Source organism: Nyctereutes procyonoides, unplaced genomic scaffold (genome assembly GCF_905146905.1).
Source record: "Nyctereutes procyonoides isolate TBG_1078 unplaced genomic scaffold, NYPRO_anot_genome, whole genome shotgun sequence".
Taxonomy (NCBI): domain Eukaryota; kingdom Metazoa; phylum Chordata; class Mammalia; order Carnivora; family Canidae; genus Nyctereutes; species Nyctereutes procyonoides.
Window position 1 is genome coordinate 72247842 of NW_026575146.1, and position 18759 is coordinate 72266600.

An 18759-nucleotide genomic window follows, 5' to 3' on the forward strand; every position below is an offset into this window, starting at 1 on the left:
GGGATGTGTTTCCTTGGTTGGTTGTCAGTTCTGACAGTGCCTGGAATCTGTGAGTCCTTTGAACCTGGTGTGGTTCAAGACTAAGATGCTTTAGGGTGCAGCAGTTTGGATTATGGGTGAGCCAGGCTCCTTGGGCTTTGGTCTCAGCCCCAGGCTTCTAACTAGGTGACCTTAGGCAAAGGAATGGGCCTCTCTGTACAAGGGGGACAACGTGGTGCCCACCTAAAAGGATTTTTGAGAGTGTGGGTCATTGTTATAATTCCGATTGGGGGGAAGGGAGGAGCCTCTTACCAAAGCCCAGAGAGTATAGTTGGAAAAATACGGGAGAGTGAAGAAGTTTCCCAAAGCAGCTAGCTTAGCTAGGACCACCACAAAGTTTGAGCTCATTCAGGACCTTCTAGCCTGAGGGGAAGTAGAGTCGCATTCTTGATGCAAGCAGACAGAGTGGAGAGGTTTCTTAATCCCCTTGCCCTTGCCCATCTGCAGAGCTCATTCTAACTGAGGGTCTGACGTCCTTACAGTGGTACTCAAATGTCGTTTTATCAGGCCTTTGAGATCTTAAGGCAACTCGTTATTTTTTGAATATTCTGGGTAGGGGAGAGGATACTTCATCTAGTTGACAGATAACCGAGCTATTGACCACCTACTGTGTGCTGGGTGCCCTTCTGGGTGGAGGACCCTACAGTAGACAATATGGGCAAAGTCCTTCCCTCTTGGAGCTCATAGACTAAGAGGCAAGGATGGGGGATGGTTAGAGAAGGCCTCTCACCAGCAAGAGGAGCAGAAACTGGAGGAAGGGAGGGAGCAAATCCCATGGCTACCTGGGGGACGTGAGCTAGGCAGAGGGAGCAGCCAGTTCAAAGGTCCTGAGGGAGGACTGTTCTGAAGGGAGCAAAAGGGATGAGGGGAACCTTTTTCTCCCCTTGTTTCTTCTCTCTTTCATCTCCCTCTCCTCATCTCTCTCCCTCTCTCTCTCTGTCTCTGTCCCCTGTCCCCTTCCATCTCTCTCCCCTGAACGCTCACCCTCTTTTTGTTCCTCTCTCACCGTCTCCCTGTCTTCCACTCTGCTGTGACTGGCCATAACCCTATAGGCAGTTTAGAGTAGTGGTTAAGAGCTCAGACTTTGGTGCCATATAACTGGGCTCTGCCACTTCCTGGCTGTGTGTCCTTAGGCAAGTTACTTAACCTCTCTGTGCTGCTGATAATAATAGTAACCTGCATCAGGGCTGTCATGGGGAATACACTGAGATGCGATATGTAAAGCACTTAGAACCATGCCTGGCACACGTGAGCATCAGTAAGTGGTGGCGATTATTATTATTATCACTTAATGTCTCTTTTTCTTTCATCTCTCTTGACTGTCACCCTCTCCCTGTCCTCTCGTTCTTCTGTCCTGACATGTCTTGCCCCCTCACTCCTTCTATCTCTTCCCATCTCTCTTCTCCATCTCTCTCCCCCATCTCTCTCCTGTCTCTCTTTGCTCCCCTACGTCTCGACCTCTGCCTCCTTCTCACCCCGTCATTCTTCTCCAAACCCCCCTTCCTCTACCCCTGCCCCTTTGTCACCTTCCAGACTCTCCGAAGACTCCCAGTCCTCTCTCCTCTCCAAACCCGTCAGCAGCCTGTTTCAGAACTGGCCCAAACCACCTCTGCCGCCACTCCCCACAGGAAGTGGGGTCCCCCCTTCGGCCGCTGCAGCTCCAGGAGCCACCTCACCCTCAGCCTCCTCCTCCACGTCCACCCGCCACCTCCAAGGCGTGGAGTTCGAGATGCGGCCACCTCTGCTCCGCCGGGCCCCAAGCCCCTCACTGCTGCCCGCCTCGGAGCACAAGGTCAGCCCTGCACCCAGGCCCTCGTCCCTGCCCATCCTGCCTTCCGGACCCCTGTATCCGGGCCTCTTTGACATCCGTGGCTCCCCAACCGGAGGGGCAGGAGGCTCAGCTGACCCTTTCGCCCCTGTCTTTGTGCCACCCCACCCCGGGATATCCGGGGGGCTTGGTGGAGCCTTGTCAGGGGCCTCCCGCTCCCTCTCACCAACCCGCCTGCTTTCGCTGCCCCCGGACAAGCCCTTCGGCGCTAAACCTCTGGGGTTCTGGACCAAGTTCGATGTGGCTGATTGGCTTGAGTGGCTGGGCTTGGCTGAGCACCGAGCACAGTTCCTGGACCACGAGATTGATGGCTCCCACCTGCCCGCCTTGACCAAGGAGGATTACGTCGATCTGGGTGTGACGAGGGTGGGCCACCGCATGAACATCGACCGGGCTCTCAAATTTTTCCTGGAGAGGTGATGGCTGGCCTGGACGGACCAGCCGTCCACAGAACCCTTGAGCCTACTGGCCTCTTGACCTCTGACCCCTGACCCTTATTCTCTCCCCCTGGGCCAGGGACTCTGCTAGAACTGCTGTGCCCTGCCCTCCTCTCCCAAGGCCGAAGGTCACCAGGTGGCCTGATCCCGGCCAGACATTTGCGCCTCACTGGAGGGGGTAGCTGACACAGACTGTGTGTGTATGTGAAGCAGGGAGGGTGGGGGGTGATGGAGGAAATCACAGAGGGGGATGGAGAAGGAGGGAAGGGTCGGTTCTGGGGAGTGGGAAACAGACAGAGCCATAGAGGGTCAGCCCTGAGCCTGATTGGAGGGGGGTTGTCCCCAGCCGCAGGGGAAGGGGGTGCCCTCAGATTCCACCACCTGCCGCCCCTCTAACCACCCTTCCCCCCCCTCCAGGCCCCTGGGCTCTCCCCACCTTCCCCTCTCCCCAGCACACACAGCAGCCCCTCCCTACCCCGGCCTCTTGCACGCTCCTTTGCACGCCTGCTTGTCTCTCCTCTCCCTGGGCTACAATTTTGCACAAATTTACCCTCTCGCTGTCTTGCACACTCCGCCTTCGCTTCTGGCTCGCGAGGCCCTCTCAGCGCTCACACACACCCTGTTTCGATAGCACACATTGCGTTTCTTCTCCCACATTCCATACCCTTCCTGTCTCCAACTCTTGCCTGCCTACTCTTCCCCTTGTACTACCCTCCCTTACACACCTGACTTCTGAAACTCTCTAAACCCTTGCTGCAGACACACTTGGGACACCCTTTCCCCTACCCACTCACCAGCTCTGTGTGCACATACTTTTTCTGTGGAACACACCTGCCTTTGTTCACCTCTTGCTCATTTGCTGTCCCATGCACCTCTCCTGACACACTCGCGGCCATCATCTCCAAGCACTTCCCCTTCTTGGTCTTGAACCTCCATGTTCTCACTCTCCCCACCTCTCCCTCTTACACTGACACTCCCATGCTTTTCCTTGCCCCTCCCTTCCTCACACCATTACTTCTTGTCCCACATCGTGTACACCTGCCTCCCAGGAACTGATTCTCTCTCAAATGCCCATCACCTTCCTCTTTGCCAGGCTTCCACTCCTATGCACCCTTCTTTTCCACATCTGTGTCCTGCTTCATTCTCAGCTCTTCTGTGAACTTTCTCTTGCACACTCACTCTTGCACACACAGCCTTCCTGGCACTTCTGATGCTTTCCTGATGTTACCGCACACCGTGGCTTTGCTGCACACTAATTCTTGAATTTCTACTTGTTCTTGTCAGCTCCTGGGTGCCTTTTCGCACCTCCCCAGGGGAGCTCCACCACCTCTCTCCTTTTGCACACCTGTCTCCTTCCACAAGCTCTTGGGCTGTATTAGCGTTTCTTTTCCTAGCATCCTTATTTTTCATTCCCATGGATGAACAACTCTTGCTGACATTCTTACCCTGCATGTTTTCTCACCTTTTGGACACTCCTTTCTCCTTCTGGCGAGAGAAGACCCTTTCTTGCTCACCATGCCACCTTTTCTCCCTGCTTCAGTCTGTGACCTCTCGCACATCCCTCCTCTCGCTTTTCCTAGTTCTTCCCGGATCATCTCTCTATCCATTTTGCACGAAGATTCCACCTACCCTCCTAACCTTTCCCTCTCTCCAAGAAATTCCTTCTCCCTCCAGCATGGCTGTTCCTTCCTGCACGCTTCCCCCCTCCCTTTATTCCTGGGGCTTGGGAATTTTAAGCCACCCTTTCCCCTGGGAAGCCCCCTCTCCTACTGTGGGTAAAGGGGGGAGGGCATCGCCCTCAGGTCCCCCCCATGTTCAGCTGCCAAAGAAGGGAGCTCCCCCTCCTTTCCCCAAGCCCATTCCCCCCTCTGCTGCCCCCTACCCCCCGAGGGGGGGGCGCTCCGTCCATGGGGGGGAGGGTGCTTGCAGCCCTCTCCCCCTCACCACGTCAGGGATCTGCGGGGAACCTTGCGGGAGGGTTGTGGGAGGGGGGAGGGGTGGCAAGGAGGGGGGCAGAGGTCGCGCTGGGCCCCTACCCGCCCCCTCCCCCTTGTCGGATGCCCCCCGTCCGCAGGGGGCCTGCGCGGCGCCCGTCTATCAAGGGCTTGTTCATTTTGGATGGGTGCCGCGGGGTTGGGGAGGGTGTAGGGGGTGGGGAGGGGGGGAGGAGAGGTCGGGGTGGGAGGGGGAAGGGACTGAATGGGGGCAGCGCGGGGCGGAGAGGATAAAGCAAAAACAGGAACAATAACAAAAGAAAATACAAAAAAAAAAAAAAACCAACCCTAGAACAAACACAAAAAAAAATCCAGAAAAAAAAAAAACCTGAAATAAAAGCCCGAGAATTGTCTTCCAAGGGGGGTGGGAGGAGAAAAGAGGAGGGGGGCGGATGAGGACGTCTGGTTCTCGCTGAGACAGGAATCCGCACGGGTTGAAAGCCCCGGAGCCCGGGTCTTCCCTCTCGAGAGCCTCAGTTCATCCCTCAAGGGATTGGGACCCAGGCGTCCATTTGCAGGGACTGGGGGAAGATGAGGGAGGCGGGATTATATTATGGGGGTTCATCCCTACCCCCTATCACCTCCTTCCCCCTGAGTCCCCACCAAGATTTTGCAGAGAGAAATGGCTTTTGTACCAGGTCATTCTTTATAATTAAACTCACAGTATCCACCCCCTCGAGCCGGCCCCGCCTCCTTCCTGGGGAGGCAACGCCCCCTTCTCTCGGGGGTTCTGGGAGGGTCGCCCGAGCCGGCTGGGCGGTGTGGAAGCGCAGCCGGGGCCCGCCCCCTCCGTGTCAGTCCTCCTCGGTCGGCTCCGCCCCCAACGCCTCGAGCATGCGCTGCCGGACGAGGGAGCGGCGCAGGTGCAGGCGGTAATCCGCCAGCAGCAGCTCGTCGTGGCGCACCAGCGGGCGTGCGACCCCGCGGAGGCAGATGCCAGAGCGCAGCAGACGCGAGCGAGTCTGGAAGTCCGTGACCATGATGAGCCACCTGCGAGGGGGCGGGGCCAGGAGGACAGGGACGGGGCGGAGAGCGAAGGGAATCGCTGGTGGTCCCGGCCCCGCCTTTGATTGTCGGAGGGTCCCTGCCTGGTCCGTGTTCGTGTACCCACTCCGGTTCCTGAACTCGCCGCTCTGTCCCTAAAGCCCTCTGCAGCCCTGCCCTCTCGCCGAGGTCAACCCATCCTTCGACCCTGGCGTGGGTCATTATGGGTCCCCTCTTCGCTGCCTGGGGCTGTCCCCTAATTGGGGACTCCATCTCTTCAAACCGCCGCTCCAGGGCCGGGTCCTTCAGTCTATCTCTCAGGCCTGTCCCCTGATTTAGGTTTTTCCGGGCCTCGCCCCCGACTAGACTCTCCAGGCCATCTGCCCTCCCGATCACTCCTGATCCCACACCCTCAAGGTGCTGGGTCCAGGCTCCGCCCCCTCAGAGCTGCCTTCCCAGGCTCGGACCCCAGACCTCGGTAGTGTCCGTCCAGGTCACCATCAGGTCTCCCAAAGTCCATTTCCTCACTCAGAATCCCGCCTGCTCTCCGATCTCGCCTGGCCCTGCCCCCTCACCCCATTCACTCTCCACCTGAGCCCCTTCCCGGTTCTCACTCTCAGCGCCGTCGTCCCCCGTTTCACCAACACGGCCCCTCTCGGGGGCCTCCGGACCCAGCGGCCTTCCTTTTCTGGCCCCGCCCACTCAACGCCCGGCTCCGGCTTCGCCCGCCCACCGCGCACACTAGGCCCCGCCCTTCGCCTCCCCCACTCCCGGCCCCGCCCCCTCGTTCCCTCCTGGCCCCGACGCCTCCAAAGGCTCACCTGTCCCGGCGCCCCGCAGTCCCACAGATGACATTCATATTTTCAAAGCGGATGTTGCTCACGCGCCCGCTCTCCATGGCTCCGGGTAACTCGGCCTCCAGAGCCTCCAGCACCTCCAGGTGGGTAAGGTCCTCCTCTGGCTGCAGGAGTCAGGGGAAAGAGCCTCAGCATGGGACATTCAGGTTCAATCCGGGTTCCGAAGTCCCCACTCTGGACCCACCTGCAGAACCTGCCAGAACCCCAGGTGGCATTTGAGAAGCAAGGTTCACACTATCGCTCTAGTCAAAGCGAGAGCACAGGTATCTCTGAGATAGAAAAGCATCTACCTGTCATTCTAGGTTATTCTCCAAAAATCAATTCGTAGCGGGCCGACTTGCCAACAGTAGGCTTAAATGACTCACCAATTTAGCCAACTTTACCAATCTACCAAAAACTTTTCCAGCAACCTGCGCTGGACGGCAACCTTTTAGCAGCTCTTGAAGATACCGCAAGGATTTCAGTTGTACGTTTTTCCTTTTATGTTCCTATTAGCATTTTAAGGAACGTTCAGTTGTAAAAATAATAATAATAATAATAATAATAATAATAAGGATCATAGGGGTATTGACTTCTTGTCATTCAAAAACACGGATCACTAACCACATCTTCAGCATGAGATTACTGTGGTGATATACCATCGTCAGAACATATAAAATTGCTGATGAACTAGGATGAAATCATGAAATTGGTCACCTCCAGGAAAGCAAGCTGTGGATGTATGTGTGGGGGAAGTGGGGTCCCCTGTTCAGAGACACAAAGGAGAGGAGGAATGTGCTGGGAATGGGTTCCCCTAACAAGGACAACAATCTCTGTGTTGGGTTCAAGTCACACAGATCAGCTGAGGGAGTGCCTCTGATGCCTGTGCCTGGCACATGGGAAGCATCCTATTAAGGTGCTTTGAATTTATCAGTGAGAACCTCCTCTGAGTATAGGGATTGCTAGCAGATTTGTACACTGAATGGCCAGTTCACGAAATCTGCCAAAAACAGGGGCATTATCTTTTGTCTTTGCTATGTTTGCAAACTTTACAGAATTTCATGGTAGGTGGATTAACAGGACTCTATTCCTCAGTCTCCCTTCTCTGCCCTCTCTTTCTCCCCTTCTCTCTGCCTCTCTGAGATCAGCAGTGATAAATGTGATGATTGCCCCTTTGACAGAGTCATAATCAATTTTCAGCAATCTTAAACATGGTGCTAAGCCCCCAGCTGGTAAGCCTCAGAGCCTAGATTAAAACCCTGTCCACCTCGTTTCTGAGCCTGTTCCCTTTCTGGCCTCCCAGCCAAACTGTGCAGAAACTCAGGGCCCAGAGTTGAAAGGGGCAGTGGGAGCCACTCACTGAGGTCTCCATGCACAGACATAGAGGCTGGGCGGCGGGTGGTATGGGGAACTTCCGGATGCACGGAAGCTCTCGGTCCAGTGCTTCATAATCTGCAATGACCTGGCGCAGGTACTGCTTCCTGGGGAGAGAAGGAGCGGGCAGGGACCTCCAAAGTCAGGGGTTGCTGTCATCGCACTTGGGGGAGCTGAGATCAGAAGTCATAGGGCCAGGGACCACTCACGAGGATTTGACAGGCCTGCCCAGGCCCCGAACCTGCATCTCTTCTGGGGTCTCTCTGTCCACAAGAAGGGCTCCTGGGGGTGAAGAACCCAGTATCAGCTGCCCTGAGCACTCCTCAGGCCTTGTTCTGCCTAAATGGGCATCATCATGGTGTCCATGCCACTTCCAAATAGCTCTTATGCCAGTTACTAAGCTATTGCCTCTCAGCCCCCAGCAACTCACTTCTGCGCCCACTCTGTCTGTGATCCCAGTGCTGGGACTCTACCAACCCAGTGCTCTTCCAATGGCTGGGTTCCTTTTAGGCTCTGCCTGAAGGGGGCACCAGAGAAAGAAAGAGAGAGAGAGAGAGAGAGAGAGTTCAGGTGGGAGGAAGAGGAAGGGACTTGCCCAGTTTTTTTTTTTTCCCTGTTCCAGTCACCCCAGCCCAGCAGCAGCCTTTGAATCCATTTGGTGGTTTTCCCAACACTCTCAGAACTGGCCTCCTGATTGCAACTAGACTGATCACAGCTGCCAAATCAGAGCCCTTTTAGGCAATTCCTCCATTGACAAACAGGCCTCTCTTATGGCCAACTGCTAGTTGTCCCACATAATCCATCTTTCCCCTCCTCTGCAGTCTTAGAGTTTGACCCAGCACACAGCCAGCCGCCTGGCTAGAGAGAACAGCTCCCAGCATCCCTTGCAGCTGTGCGTGGCCATGTGACCCAGTTCTCACCAACAGTGTTAGGGGAGTGAGGAGTGCAACTTTGAAGTCATTTGTTTAAGAGAAGATTTCTTGTCTTAGGCTTGTTGCCCCTTCCCTTGCACTGGAATGTGGAGGTAGCAACAAGCCAGCTTCGGCCACGCCAGAGCAACAATATGGAGGGAATCTGGGTCCCTGAGTCATCTCACAGGGCTGAGATGTCCCACCAATCCAGACTGCCTGCCTCCTGTCATGAGAGAAATACACTCTCTTCTTAAGGCCATTGTATTTGGGGAGTGTTTCTTTATTACAGTAGGTGAGCAAAGAGGAGAGCAGCCCCTGACAGCCAGGGCGCATTCCTATCGGACACAAACAATTTCACACCACACTAACGTCAGCCAAGGCCACTCTGTGACCATGACATGCCCAGACCAAGATAAAAATAAGAGCAGAGTCATGTCTCAACACGACACAACATGAACACCATCCAAACCATGAAATGACCAAACATCCTCCTCCTGGTTCAGAGCTGCTGTTGCTGCTTCGCCACCCACAATGTTAGCTCCATTCATCCCTCCTGCGTCATAGGCTTGCCTCCACTTCCTGCCAGCATCAGATCCAGAGCAAAGCCTGCTTCCCTCAGTCCCCCAAAGTCACCTAACCCAGCAGCTCCAATATAATAAGTCCTCCCTTACACCCTTCTACTAAGACATCCCGGGTGTTACGGACTCCCTCGGTACAAGTCAATAGATTCAGTGGTGTGCTAGTAAATGTTTAATTAATATCACTCTCTCTGTCTCTGTCTCTTTTACGTGCGTGCCCGTGCGCACACACACACACACACACACACACACACACAGATTGTACCATTTGTCAGTTTTCACACTGTCAGTACTCCCACCATGACCACTTTCATGCTCCCCACAGTTTTAACAACCAGCTTGCAAAATTTAAATCGGCTCTTGTGAGCAGATATGGGCTGTCTCCAGCACACATCGCTATGTCACAGCTATGCTCCTGGTGGTCTTTGACTCAGCTTGTACCATAGTGAGTCCTCTTCTCTGGTCCCCATCTTCCCACCTCCCATCTGTTTCCACAGGGCAGCTGGGGTGATCATTCCATCACAGCACCCCATGCTTACAAACCACCAGTGGCTTCCTCTTGCCCTCAGGTTACAGTCCTCCCTGAGGTGGGGACTCGCTCCTCAGTGTGTGATCTGGGGAGCCCTACCTTGTTTGAAACACAGCATGTACGAGGTGAGGGAACTGGGGTCAGGGGAATATTCTGTGCTTCACAGTGGTTTGGGTGAGATCAATCCAGGCATTTGTCAGAACAGATTGAAATATATTTAAGATCTCTTCATTTAAAAAAAAAAGATCTCTTCATTTTAAGTATGTAACTTGGAAAATAAATTGGAACCCAAAAAAGAAGGAAACACAGCATTTCAGGGTCTGCCCCAGACCTACAGGATCAGAATCTGCATTTTAACAAGACCTCCTTTGAGAAGCACCAGCCCTGCATGTGGTCGCCCCTGTTGACTTCTCTGATTATTTTCCTCGAGCTATATATACTGGCTTCCCCTCCATCACACAATACATCCCTCCAACATCCCTCCAACACAATAATCTCCTCAAATCTGTCCACATAACAGTAATAATAACTATATGTTTACAATCATTTTTAAAAAGCCAAGCTCTTGGGATTCCTGGCTGGCTCTGTTGGTAGAGTATACAATCCTTGATCTCGGGGTTGTTGAGTTCAAGCCCTTAGAGCTTACTTAAAAAAAATCATAAAATAAAAAGCCAGTCACTTTCAAAGTGTTTCCCATTGCATCCTCATGACAACTTTCTGAAACAGCAGAGTTTCACAAATGATGAAACGGAAGCATAGAGAGATTATGTGACTTGCCCAAGGTCACACAGCCTTAAGTGACGGAATCAGGATAAAAATCTAGGTGTCTGGGTCCAGACTCTCTGTGTTCTCAATCTCCCCAGTCTACTGCCTCTCACTCCGTTCTTGTCTAGGCAAACTGTCCTGCCCTCCAAGAACTCCTAGCCTGGTGGGGGAGGAAACAGTCACTGTAACAGAAACAGTCACTGTAAAGGGCAATACAAGCTACAGTGGAGGTGTCATGAGGTGAAGGCAAAGCCTCATCTAGGATTAATCAGGGGAGTCTCCTTGGAGGAGGTTGTATCTATAGTGAGGCCTAAGGAATAAGGAGGAGCTGGTCAAATAAAGAAATGGCGGGAGGTGGGGGTACCGGGGTGACTCAATCAGTTAAGTGTCTGACTCTTGATCTAAGCTCATGTCTTGATCTCAGTGTTGTGAGAAGAGATCATTTGGGGGGTTCTTAAGATGAAGACCTCTGCAAATGATGCCTGGAACTGTGGCAGCCATTTTGTGGTACACAAGGTTTTGTGCAAAGGATACATATCCTAGGGCCAAAAGGCAGGGGAATAAAAGCTGGGTTCTCAATATCATCATCAAGCTGCTGACTCAATCAAACCTACAACATACCCCACTTCTGGTTTCTTTTGAGGTGATAATAGTTCTCCTATTCTTTTTTTTTAAGATTTTATTTATTTATTTGACAAACAGGAGAGAGAGCATAAGCAGGGGGAACAGCAGTCAGAGGGAGAGGGAGAAGCAGGGTTCCCCCATGAGCAAGAAGCCCGATGTGGGACTCAATGCCAGGATTCTGGGATCATGACCTGAGCCGAAGGCAAACACTTAACCAACTGAGCCACCCAGGTACCCCTGGTTCTCCTATTCTTTATACTACATTAAGTCCAATTTCTATTACCTGCTGCCAAATGCATCCTCACCAAGGTGCTACTCAATAAATGTTGATTGAGTGAATAAATGAATGAATGAATGAATGAATGACCCTACTAAAGTAAGGTGCCCGTAGGGAGCCCTGGAACATGAGCCTCAAATTGTCAGCTGGTGACAGACCACTCAGGGTCTGAGGCTGAAGGGGCTGGGACTCTATCCTGGAAGTGATGGAGAAGGAAGAAGAGGTATGAGTGGAGGAGGGACAGGGTCAGTGCTGGCGGTCAGAAGACCCCTCAGGAGCCAAATGGGGAATGAACTGGAGGGGGGAAAAGGGGGCCAGGAGTTTGGTAGAGAAAGCATTCACATGGAAGAGGATAAGACCTGAGCTGGGGCTGTGGGGATGGAGAGGTGGACACGGGGCAAAAGCAGTGGGCAGGAAGATGGGTCTGGGGACTGATGGATATGGGTGGAAATGGGAGCAGAGGGCCAATACTGGGGTCTAGCCCAGTGACCAGCTTGGTAGTGGGACCACTGAAGTTGGGAAGCAGGGAGGAGTGGTTTGGGGGGAAGTTGTTGAGCTCAGCATGGGAGAAAAAGAGAGTGTGAGGGACCAGGGCGGAGCACCTTGGAGAGTGGCCTCTGAAGAGTTGTGAAGGCCCCAGATGCTCATAAGAAATGTAGTTCTGGGTCCAGGCCACTGGCCAGGGAACTGCAAAGGCTCATGGATCTTTGCTGCCCAGGAATCTGGTCAATGTCAGAGTCTGGGGTGGCTCTCTGCTAGGTCAGTGCCTCGCTTAAGGCCACACTGTAAGCTAGGATTATCACACAGCACATGGATAACGGACCCCTCCTCCTCCCCCCAAAATACACACACACACACACACACACACACACACACACACACACACACACGCGCGCGCGCGCGCGCGCACACACACTCTGCTCAATACCTGCCTCCCTGTACATGCTGGGGTTGCCCACGGTGGAGGAGCACAGGGTCTCCACCTCTTGCTGCATCCTGGGAAGGTGGTTGAGGGATGTCTCAGGAGGATGGGGAGGAGAACCCTGATGGGGCCACCCACCCCAGCTCCTTCTCCCCGCTGCTGTCTTCTCTTTGAAGCCCCCAGGGTAAAATATGAAAGAACTGGAGGGCTGAGACCAAATGGGAATCTGGGTTCCCCTAACCTCTGGGAACCCAATGAGTCCCAATTCCTGTGTGCTCTGATTCCTTCTTTGCCACTTTCCTGCTTCCTCTGTCTTTTCCTTTGTCCTCAACTCCCTGCCTCTCCTTGCCTCTCTCCCTCTCTCATCCTCCTTCTCTCCCCATCTCTCTGCCCCCTTCCCACCCTCTCTCTCTCCCCATCTCTTTCCCCTGATCTCTCCCCATCTCTCCTCCACTCTTTCCCTTGATTTCTCTGCTCTCTTCCCCCCCACTGCTCTACCCCTCCCTCCTTCCATCCCCCCAGTCTCTTTCTCCCCTAGTTTCCCCAACATTTCCCCAGCCCTCCGTCCCTCCCTCTCTTCATAGCCATCTGCCTCTCTCCAAGCTTACCACCCTCTCTCTGTCTCCCTACCTCTCTCCCCACCTCTCTCCAGTCTCCTCTTCCCATTTCTCTCCACCTCTCTGCTCTCATAACTGGCTCCCCAGCCCTGTGTCATCCTCTTTCTGGTCCCACTTGCCCTCTGCTCATCCCTGTCTCACGCAGGAACTGGTTAGACACAGGCCAGATTCAAACAGAAACTGGATTCTATATGGGGGAGGGAAAAGTGGGGGGAGGGGCCTGGTTGCCATGGTACCTCCAGAGGGAGGGGGAGGGGCTGGGGGCTCCAACTCCTGCCTCTGAGGAAGGAAGGAGCTGGGGTCCTGAACCTCTAGTTCTAAGGGAGGAGGGGGTGGGAGCCCGGATTCCTGGTTCCAGAGGTGGACAGCCTGGGGGCTCCTGGGCCCAAATGCAGGAGTGAAAGGAGTTGTGCCACACAGGTTTTCCTTAGGCAGGTTTTTCTTTGTGTCTGCAGAGCTCTCAGCAGGAACTGCGGGAGTAGAGGCTGGACTTCCTTCGTTACTCTGTCCCCCCATCTCTGTCCCTGTTACCTGCACCTCTGGTCCTCTACTCTCCATTTCCAAATGGTCTCTGCCTTGACTTGATAAGCACAGGCTCTCTGCTTTGATTATCTGAGTGATTTCTTCAGGGGTGAGCTTAAAAAACAACCTAGGATACAGAGTTCACCCTTGGAAGTTTACTGGATCTGTTATAAAGGAGGATCTTCCCTTTTCTGCTAAGCTTGCCTGACTGGTCAGAGTCTAGGTTGGAGCTGCTGGGAGCTCTCACATCACCATACGGGGAGGAAAGGGGAGGAAACATGCAGAAAGCAAAGTCAACATGAGGAAAGTAGAGATCAAAGATGCAGACAGATTTCTTTTTTTAAAAGAAGATTTTATTTATGTATTCATGAGAGACACAGAGAGAGAGAGAGTCAGAGACATAAACAGAGGGAGAAGCAGGCTCCATGCAGTAAGTCCAATGTGGGACTCGATCTCTGAACTCCGGGATCATGCCCTAAGCCAAAGACAGACGCTCAACTGCTGAGCCAACCAGGCTTCCTGACACAGACAGATTCCTGAGGATGATTGGGATACCTGGATCCAGTCATGCCTGAACCTTTCATCTACCCAATTAATTTCCTCTTATGCTTAGGTCTCTGTCATTGGCCATTAAAACAGTCCTCCCTTAAATAGTCCTCGGTGGCCCTGACTCCCTTTCAGCACCTTCATGTCTTTCCCACTGAGCTGTCCTTCTCCATTTCCGGTGGCCAACTCCATCTCTATAGGGCAGGGGACATCTTCCATTCCCGTGACCACAGGTGACCACCTAGCCCCCACAGCCTCTTAGTCCCCGGGCTCCATCCCTCCTGCCTCCTACCTCCCTCTGCTGCTTCCTCTCTTCTTCATTCCCACAGACCTGACACTCAGATTTCATCCTCTCCTGCCTGGGCCCTTGCCCCAGCCTTCCTCCTGCCCTCCCCTCCTCATTCCTTTTCCTGCAAGGTGTTTTTCTGCACCCAGAGCTGACTCTGCTTGTCACCAGTGTGCAGCTCTCCCATGGCTCCCCGAGTGCCTCCGGACAACACTGCAGCCTCTCAGCCAGGCATTTGAGATCTGCAGTCTGGTCCCACCCTTCTCTCCCACCTGACCCCTTCAAACATTCTCCAATCCCTTCCCCACCACTCCTGTTTTCACTTTCCACAGCTTGTGCCCTCCATCTGGAATGCTCTTCTCTACCTCCCCATGCCCAAATATCTTTATCCTTTAATAAGAGCTCAAATGTCCCCTCCTCCAGAACCTTTCTTTGACTCCTCCTCCTGCCAGCTGTGTTTTTTGTCTCCTTCCTTTGCACATTCTTTGTCTCCTCCTTTCCCCGATCACTGAACATGGTCCACTCTGTCTTGCTCAGGGATTTGGGCCTGCGTCTACCTACCCTGATAGACCAGCAGGTCCTAACTTATCTATGACTCTCCAGTATCACCCCATTCAGGACGTGTTGAGTGAGTCAGTGAATGACTATTTCTCTTCTTCACTGTGGCCCACTCTCAGCAGCCCCAACCCCATTTTCCCTGTCCCTCTTGGGCCTCATGAAGCAACAGAGGGTTCAAGAAGAGAACATAGAATGGACTCTGGACTCAAACAGACCAGCATCAAGTGCTATGTCCAGACTGTGCAACCTTGGGCAAATGTCTTCCCCTCCCTGAGCCTAGTTTTAGCCGCCTCTTCTGGAGCTCTCTTTCTTCCTTCTTTGGGTATCTTCTCTCTTTCCATCTCTGTCTCTCTCCTCTTTCCTCTAGAGTCTGGCTCTCTGTTTCCATCTCCCTATGTCTCCATTTCTCCCTATATCTTTATTTTTCTTGCTCTCTCATCTCTAGAACCCTGTCTCCTCTCACTTTGTGTCTGTATTTGGATTTCTATGTCATATATCTCTGACTTTCTCTGTTCATCTCTTACTATGTGTCTCTATAGCTTTCTGCCTGTCTCTGTCTCCATTGCTCTATTTCTCCATCTCTGTTTCTCTGTGTCTCTCTATCTGTCACTTTCTCTGTCTTAGCCCTGCATGCCTCCCTCTACCATTCACCTCATCTCTCTTGGGCCATTCCTATCCCACTCCCTGGCCTGGCTCACAGCCTGGGACACAAATCCCTTAATCAGCATTTTCCTCCTATTCCAGAAATTATGTCAGTGCCGCAGTGGGGGTGGGGCCTGTTGTAGCCCTGGTCAGAGGGTTTGCCTCCCTGCATCTTCATCCACACGGGCCCTAGCCAGCTTGACCAACTTCTCAGTATTTGTCCTCTCCAGGGGCAGCACCAGGAGAAGAGGTGAATCTTTGTTTACATACATGTGTGCATGTCTCTGGGTATGTACCTGCATCTATTTTCAGGAATATTGGTGTGTAGTTATTTACGCAAATTAATCCATCCATCAATCCACCCAACCATCTACCACCTACCCACCCATCCACCCATCAATCCATCCATCCATCTATCCATCCACCCACCCATACATACACACATCTATAGGTTCCTCTATTTATTCATGCACTTGCTCACTCCTTCATTCGACCAATCAATATTTATTGGGTGCCTACCGTGTGCCAGGCAATGTGTCAGGCAGCAGGGATGCAGCAGTAAACAAAACAAAGTACTACCCCCATGGAGCTTATGTGCCTGGCAGTCCTCAATGAGCCAAACTCCCTCTTGCCCTGGCCTCACCTAGGCTATTCTTTCTCGCTGATGTACTTCCTGAGGCTCCCCCCACAACATCTTCACCTGGTTTATGCCTACTCCCCCTTCTGAGTTCAGTTCAAACATCACTTGGTCACTTCCTCAGGGAAGCCTTCCATGACCTCCTCAGACACATAGCATTAATTCTAATACATATAGTTTTTTGAAAGTTTTAAGCAATCTCTACTTAACCCAATGTGAAGCTCCAATTCGTAACCCCGAGATCAAGAGTCACATGTTCTTCCAATTGAGCCAGCCAGATGCCCCCATATAGATAGTTACTTGATGGTTGTACGTCTCCTCTACCTAACCATGGACCCTCACGAGGTTGGGATTTTTGTTTGCTTTGTCCTTGACTGAACCTGGTGCCTAGAGCAGTGCCTCGCACACAGTAGATGCTCAGTAAATTAAAAAAAAATTATTTAGGATGCCTGGGTGGCTCAGTTGGTTGGGCGTCTGCCTTTGGCTGGGGTCATGATCCCAGGGTCCTGGGATTGAGTCCCATGTCAGGCTCTCTTCTCCATAGAAGCCTGCTTCTCCCTCTAACTCTCTGTCTTTCATGAATGAATAAGTACAATCTTAAAAAAAAAATTGTGGTTTGTTGGGCAGCCCAGGTGGCTCAGCGATTTGGTGCCGCCTTCGGCCCAGGGTGTGATCCTGGAGACCCAGGATCGAGTGCTGTGTCGGGCTCCCTCCATGGAGCCTGCTTCTCCCTCTGCCTGTGTTTCTACCTCTCTCTCTGTGTCTTTCATGAATAAATAAATAAAATATTTTTTAAAAATTAAAAAAATTAAAAAATGGTTTGTGTGTGTTTGTTTAAGAGAGAGAGAGAGAGAGCACATGAGCAGGAGGGGCAGAGGGAGAGGAAGAGAGAACCTCAAGCAGACTCTATGCTGGGTGCAAAGCTCAATTCGGGGCTCGACCACAAAACCCTGAGATCACAGCCTGAGTTGAAATCAAGAGTCCGATGCTTAACCGACTGCACCACCCAGGCACCCCTATGCTTACTAAGTATCTGACTGCATGAATGGAATTAAATGAATATGGAGGACTGTGTCTCCTGGTTCCCTCCCTGTCTGGTATTCTATGCTGTTCTACACATCTAGTGGTCATGACAGGCAAGGTTCTCAAACTTCCTGGATGCAAACAATGTAGTGGCTGAATGCAAGGGTCTAGATTCAGACCCACATGGTTTTGAACTTCAACTCTGATATTTCCCAGCCTTGTGACCCAACAGGGCATTTCCTTTCTCTGAGGCTCAATTTCCTTAATGTCAAATGTCAGAGACCTGGGATTGGAATCTGGCTTCGCCATTTCCCAAATCACAGGTACGACCAGTACGCTACAGCTGCCAGCCAATGAGTAGATGTCTCTTTGGAGATGCATCATGGTAGTCTGGCAAGCTCATTTGTGTACACGTCTCTGAATGTGAGCATTGCTGCACTTCCTTCTATGTACCTCTCCTGGGGAACGGGGCTGCCTGTGGACTCTTGGCAGGCCAGTTGGGTGTGAGGGTCTGGCTGTGAACAGGCTCTGAGCTGCATGGACCTGGGTGCATACATCTGGGCATATGCCCCCCATGCAGGCTGCTCTGGGTGCAAATGCAGGTCCATTCCATCGGGGAGAATGAAGAGGTACTCTGGGTAGGATTCAAGGTGAACCTGGGAGGCATTTCTGGGGGATTCTACAGTGTGACAATGACTACAAATGTATATATACATAGGTAGCATTATATAGGGAGAGGGGTAGAATCTAGTTAGGGAACTTGTCTTAAGCAGCCTTGTCAGAAGAAGAAAGTAATTTTTTTACTTAGAGAGTATATTTATATGAGTGTCACTGGGGATGGGGGGGCAGCACCAAAGAAGATTGCGGGGTCTCCCAGACACCTCTGAAAGCTGCTGCTGTGACTATGTGGCTCTGGATTGTCTCCATGGGATTTGACCTATGGACCTCAGTTTCCTCTTCTGTGAAATGGGAACAGCATAATTGCACCCACCTAATAGGACCAAAGTGGAGATTAAATGAGAAAATGCTTTCAAAGCACATAGAGTCAGTGCCCAGATCACAGTCAGTAATCTGGCAATTATCATTAACTTCTATTAATATGGCAGTGACTCTTACTTGCTGCTTTTGAGAAAGATTCATTAAGCACCTGCTTGGTGCCAGTGCTTTACTTATAGTGCCTGGTTTTTCAAACGTCTGGATCTCTTCGAAACAGGTTCATTGTCTATATACTTTTTTCTGATGAGGAAACTGGATCTCAAGAGCAAAGCACGAGGTCACAAAGGCAGGAGCCAGCCCTGGCAGGATCCAAAACCAGGTCCCTGCTAGTACCTCACACCCGGCTGAGATTCCCCATACCTGCTAAATCTGAGGCTCCGCCTCCCCTCCCACTGCCAGACCTCAGAGCTCCCCAGTGGGAGGACTCCAAGTCCAGGGGCTGATGAAGAAAGGGCCCCGGTAGTGGTGTGTGTGTGTGTGGGGGGTGTTTCCTGGATGTGAGAATGGAGGGGGGTGGGAGCTGAGTATTCTGGGTTCTGGGAGAAGTGACTGAGGTCCCAGACTTTTCCATCTGAGAGAAGGGGGACTGGGGGCCAGGACCTCTGGATCCTGGGGGAGCAGAGGGTCACGATCCTAGACAGCTGGATCTTCCACTGTGTAAGAGAGCTGGGTGTCAGACGTCTTGATCCCAGGAAATCTCCCTCCTTCCTCGCTGCGGCCGCGCGACTTCGGCTTTCAAGCCGCAGGTTCAGAGGGGAGGAAGGAGGGGGTGCAAGGGGAGGAGCCGCGGACCTGCGCCAGGGGAGGGGGGAGGAGCCGAGCGAGCACCGCGGC

General features: G+C 52.6%; 2 protein-coding genes across 2 annotated transcripts in view; one reads left to right on the plus strand and one right to left on the minus strand.

Moving 5' to 3' along the window:
• The window catches only part of SHANK1 (SH3 and multiple ankyrin repeat domains 1), a 46650-nt gene extending 42227 nt beyond the window's left edge, over positions 1–4423 (plus strand). Inside the window, exon 24 of the mRNA XM_055311550.1 lies at positions 1573–4423. Within this exon, the coding sequence (XP_055167525.1) occupies positions 1573–2287 (715 nt within the window). The 3' untranslated portion in view covers positions 2288–4423. The remainder of the gene's footprint in view (positions 1–1572) is intronic.
• Positions 4424–4526: 103 nt separating this feature from the next.
• CUNH19orf81 (chromosome unknown C19orf81 homolog) lies at positions 4527–12171 on the minus strand. Its single transcript, XM_055311490.1, has 5 exons — positions 12105–12171; positions 7702–7774; positions 7479–7599; positions 6104–6243; positions 4527–5288 (listed from the first exon to the last, which is right to left on the minus strand). Exons 1-5 carry the CDS (start codon positions 12169–12171, stop codon positions 5093–5095), a joined length of 597 nt encoding a protein of 198 aa, XP_055167465.1. The 3' UTR covers positions 4527–5092.
• Positions 12172–18759: the final 6588 nt, after the last annotated feature.

Bases quoted from the DNA above. Each gene is read 5' to 3' on its own strand.
- CUNH19orf81 (XM_055311490.1), bottom strand. From the start codon at position 12,171: ATGCAGCAAGAGGTGGAGACCCTGTGCTCCTCCACCGTGGGCAACCCC. The intron at 7,600-7,701 runs GTGAGTGGTCCC...TTCTCTCCCCAG, and splicing joins GGCAGGCCTGTCAAATCCTC to GAAGCAGTACCTGCGCCAGG. The intron at 5,289-6,103 runs GTGAGCCTTTGG...GCCCCCTCGCAG, and splicing joins ACTGCGGGGCGCCGGGACAG to GTGGCTCATCATGGTCACGG.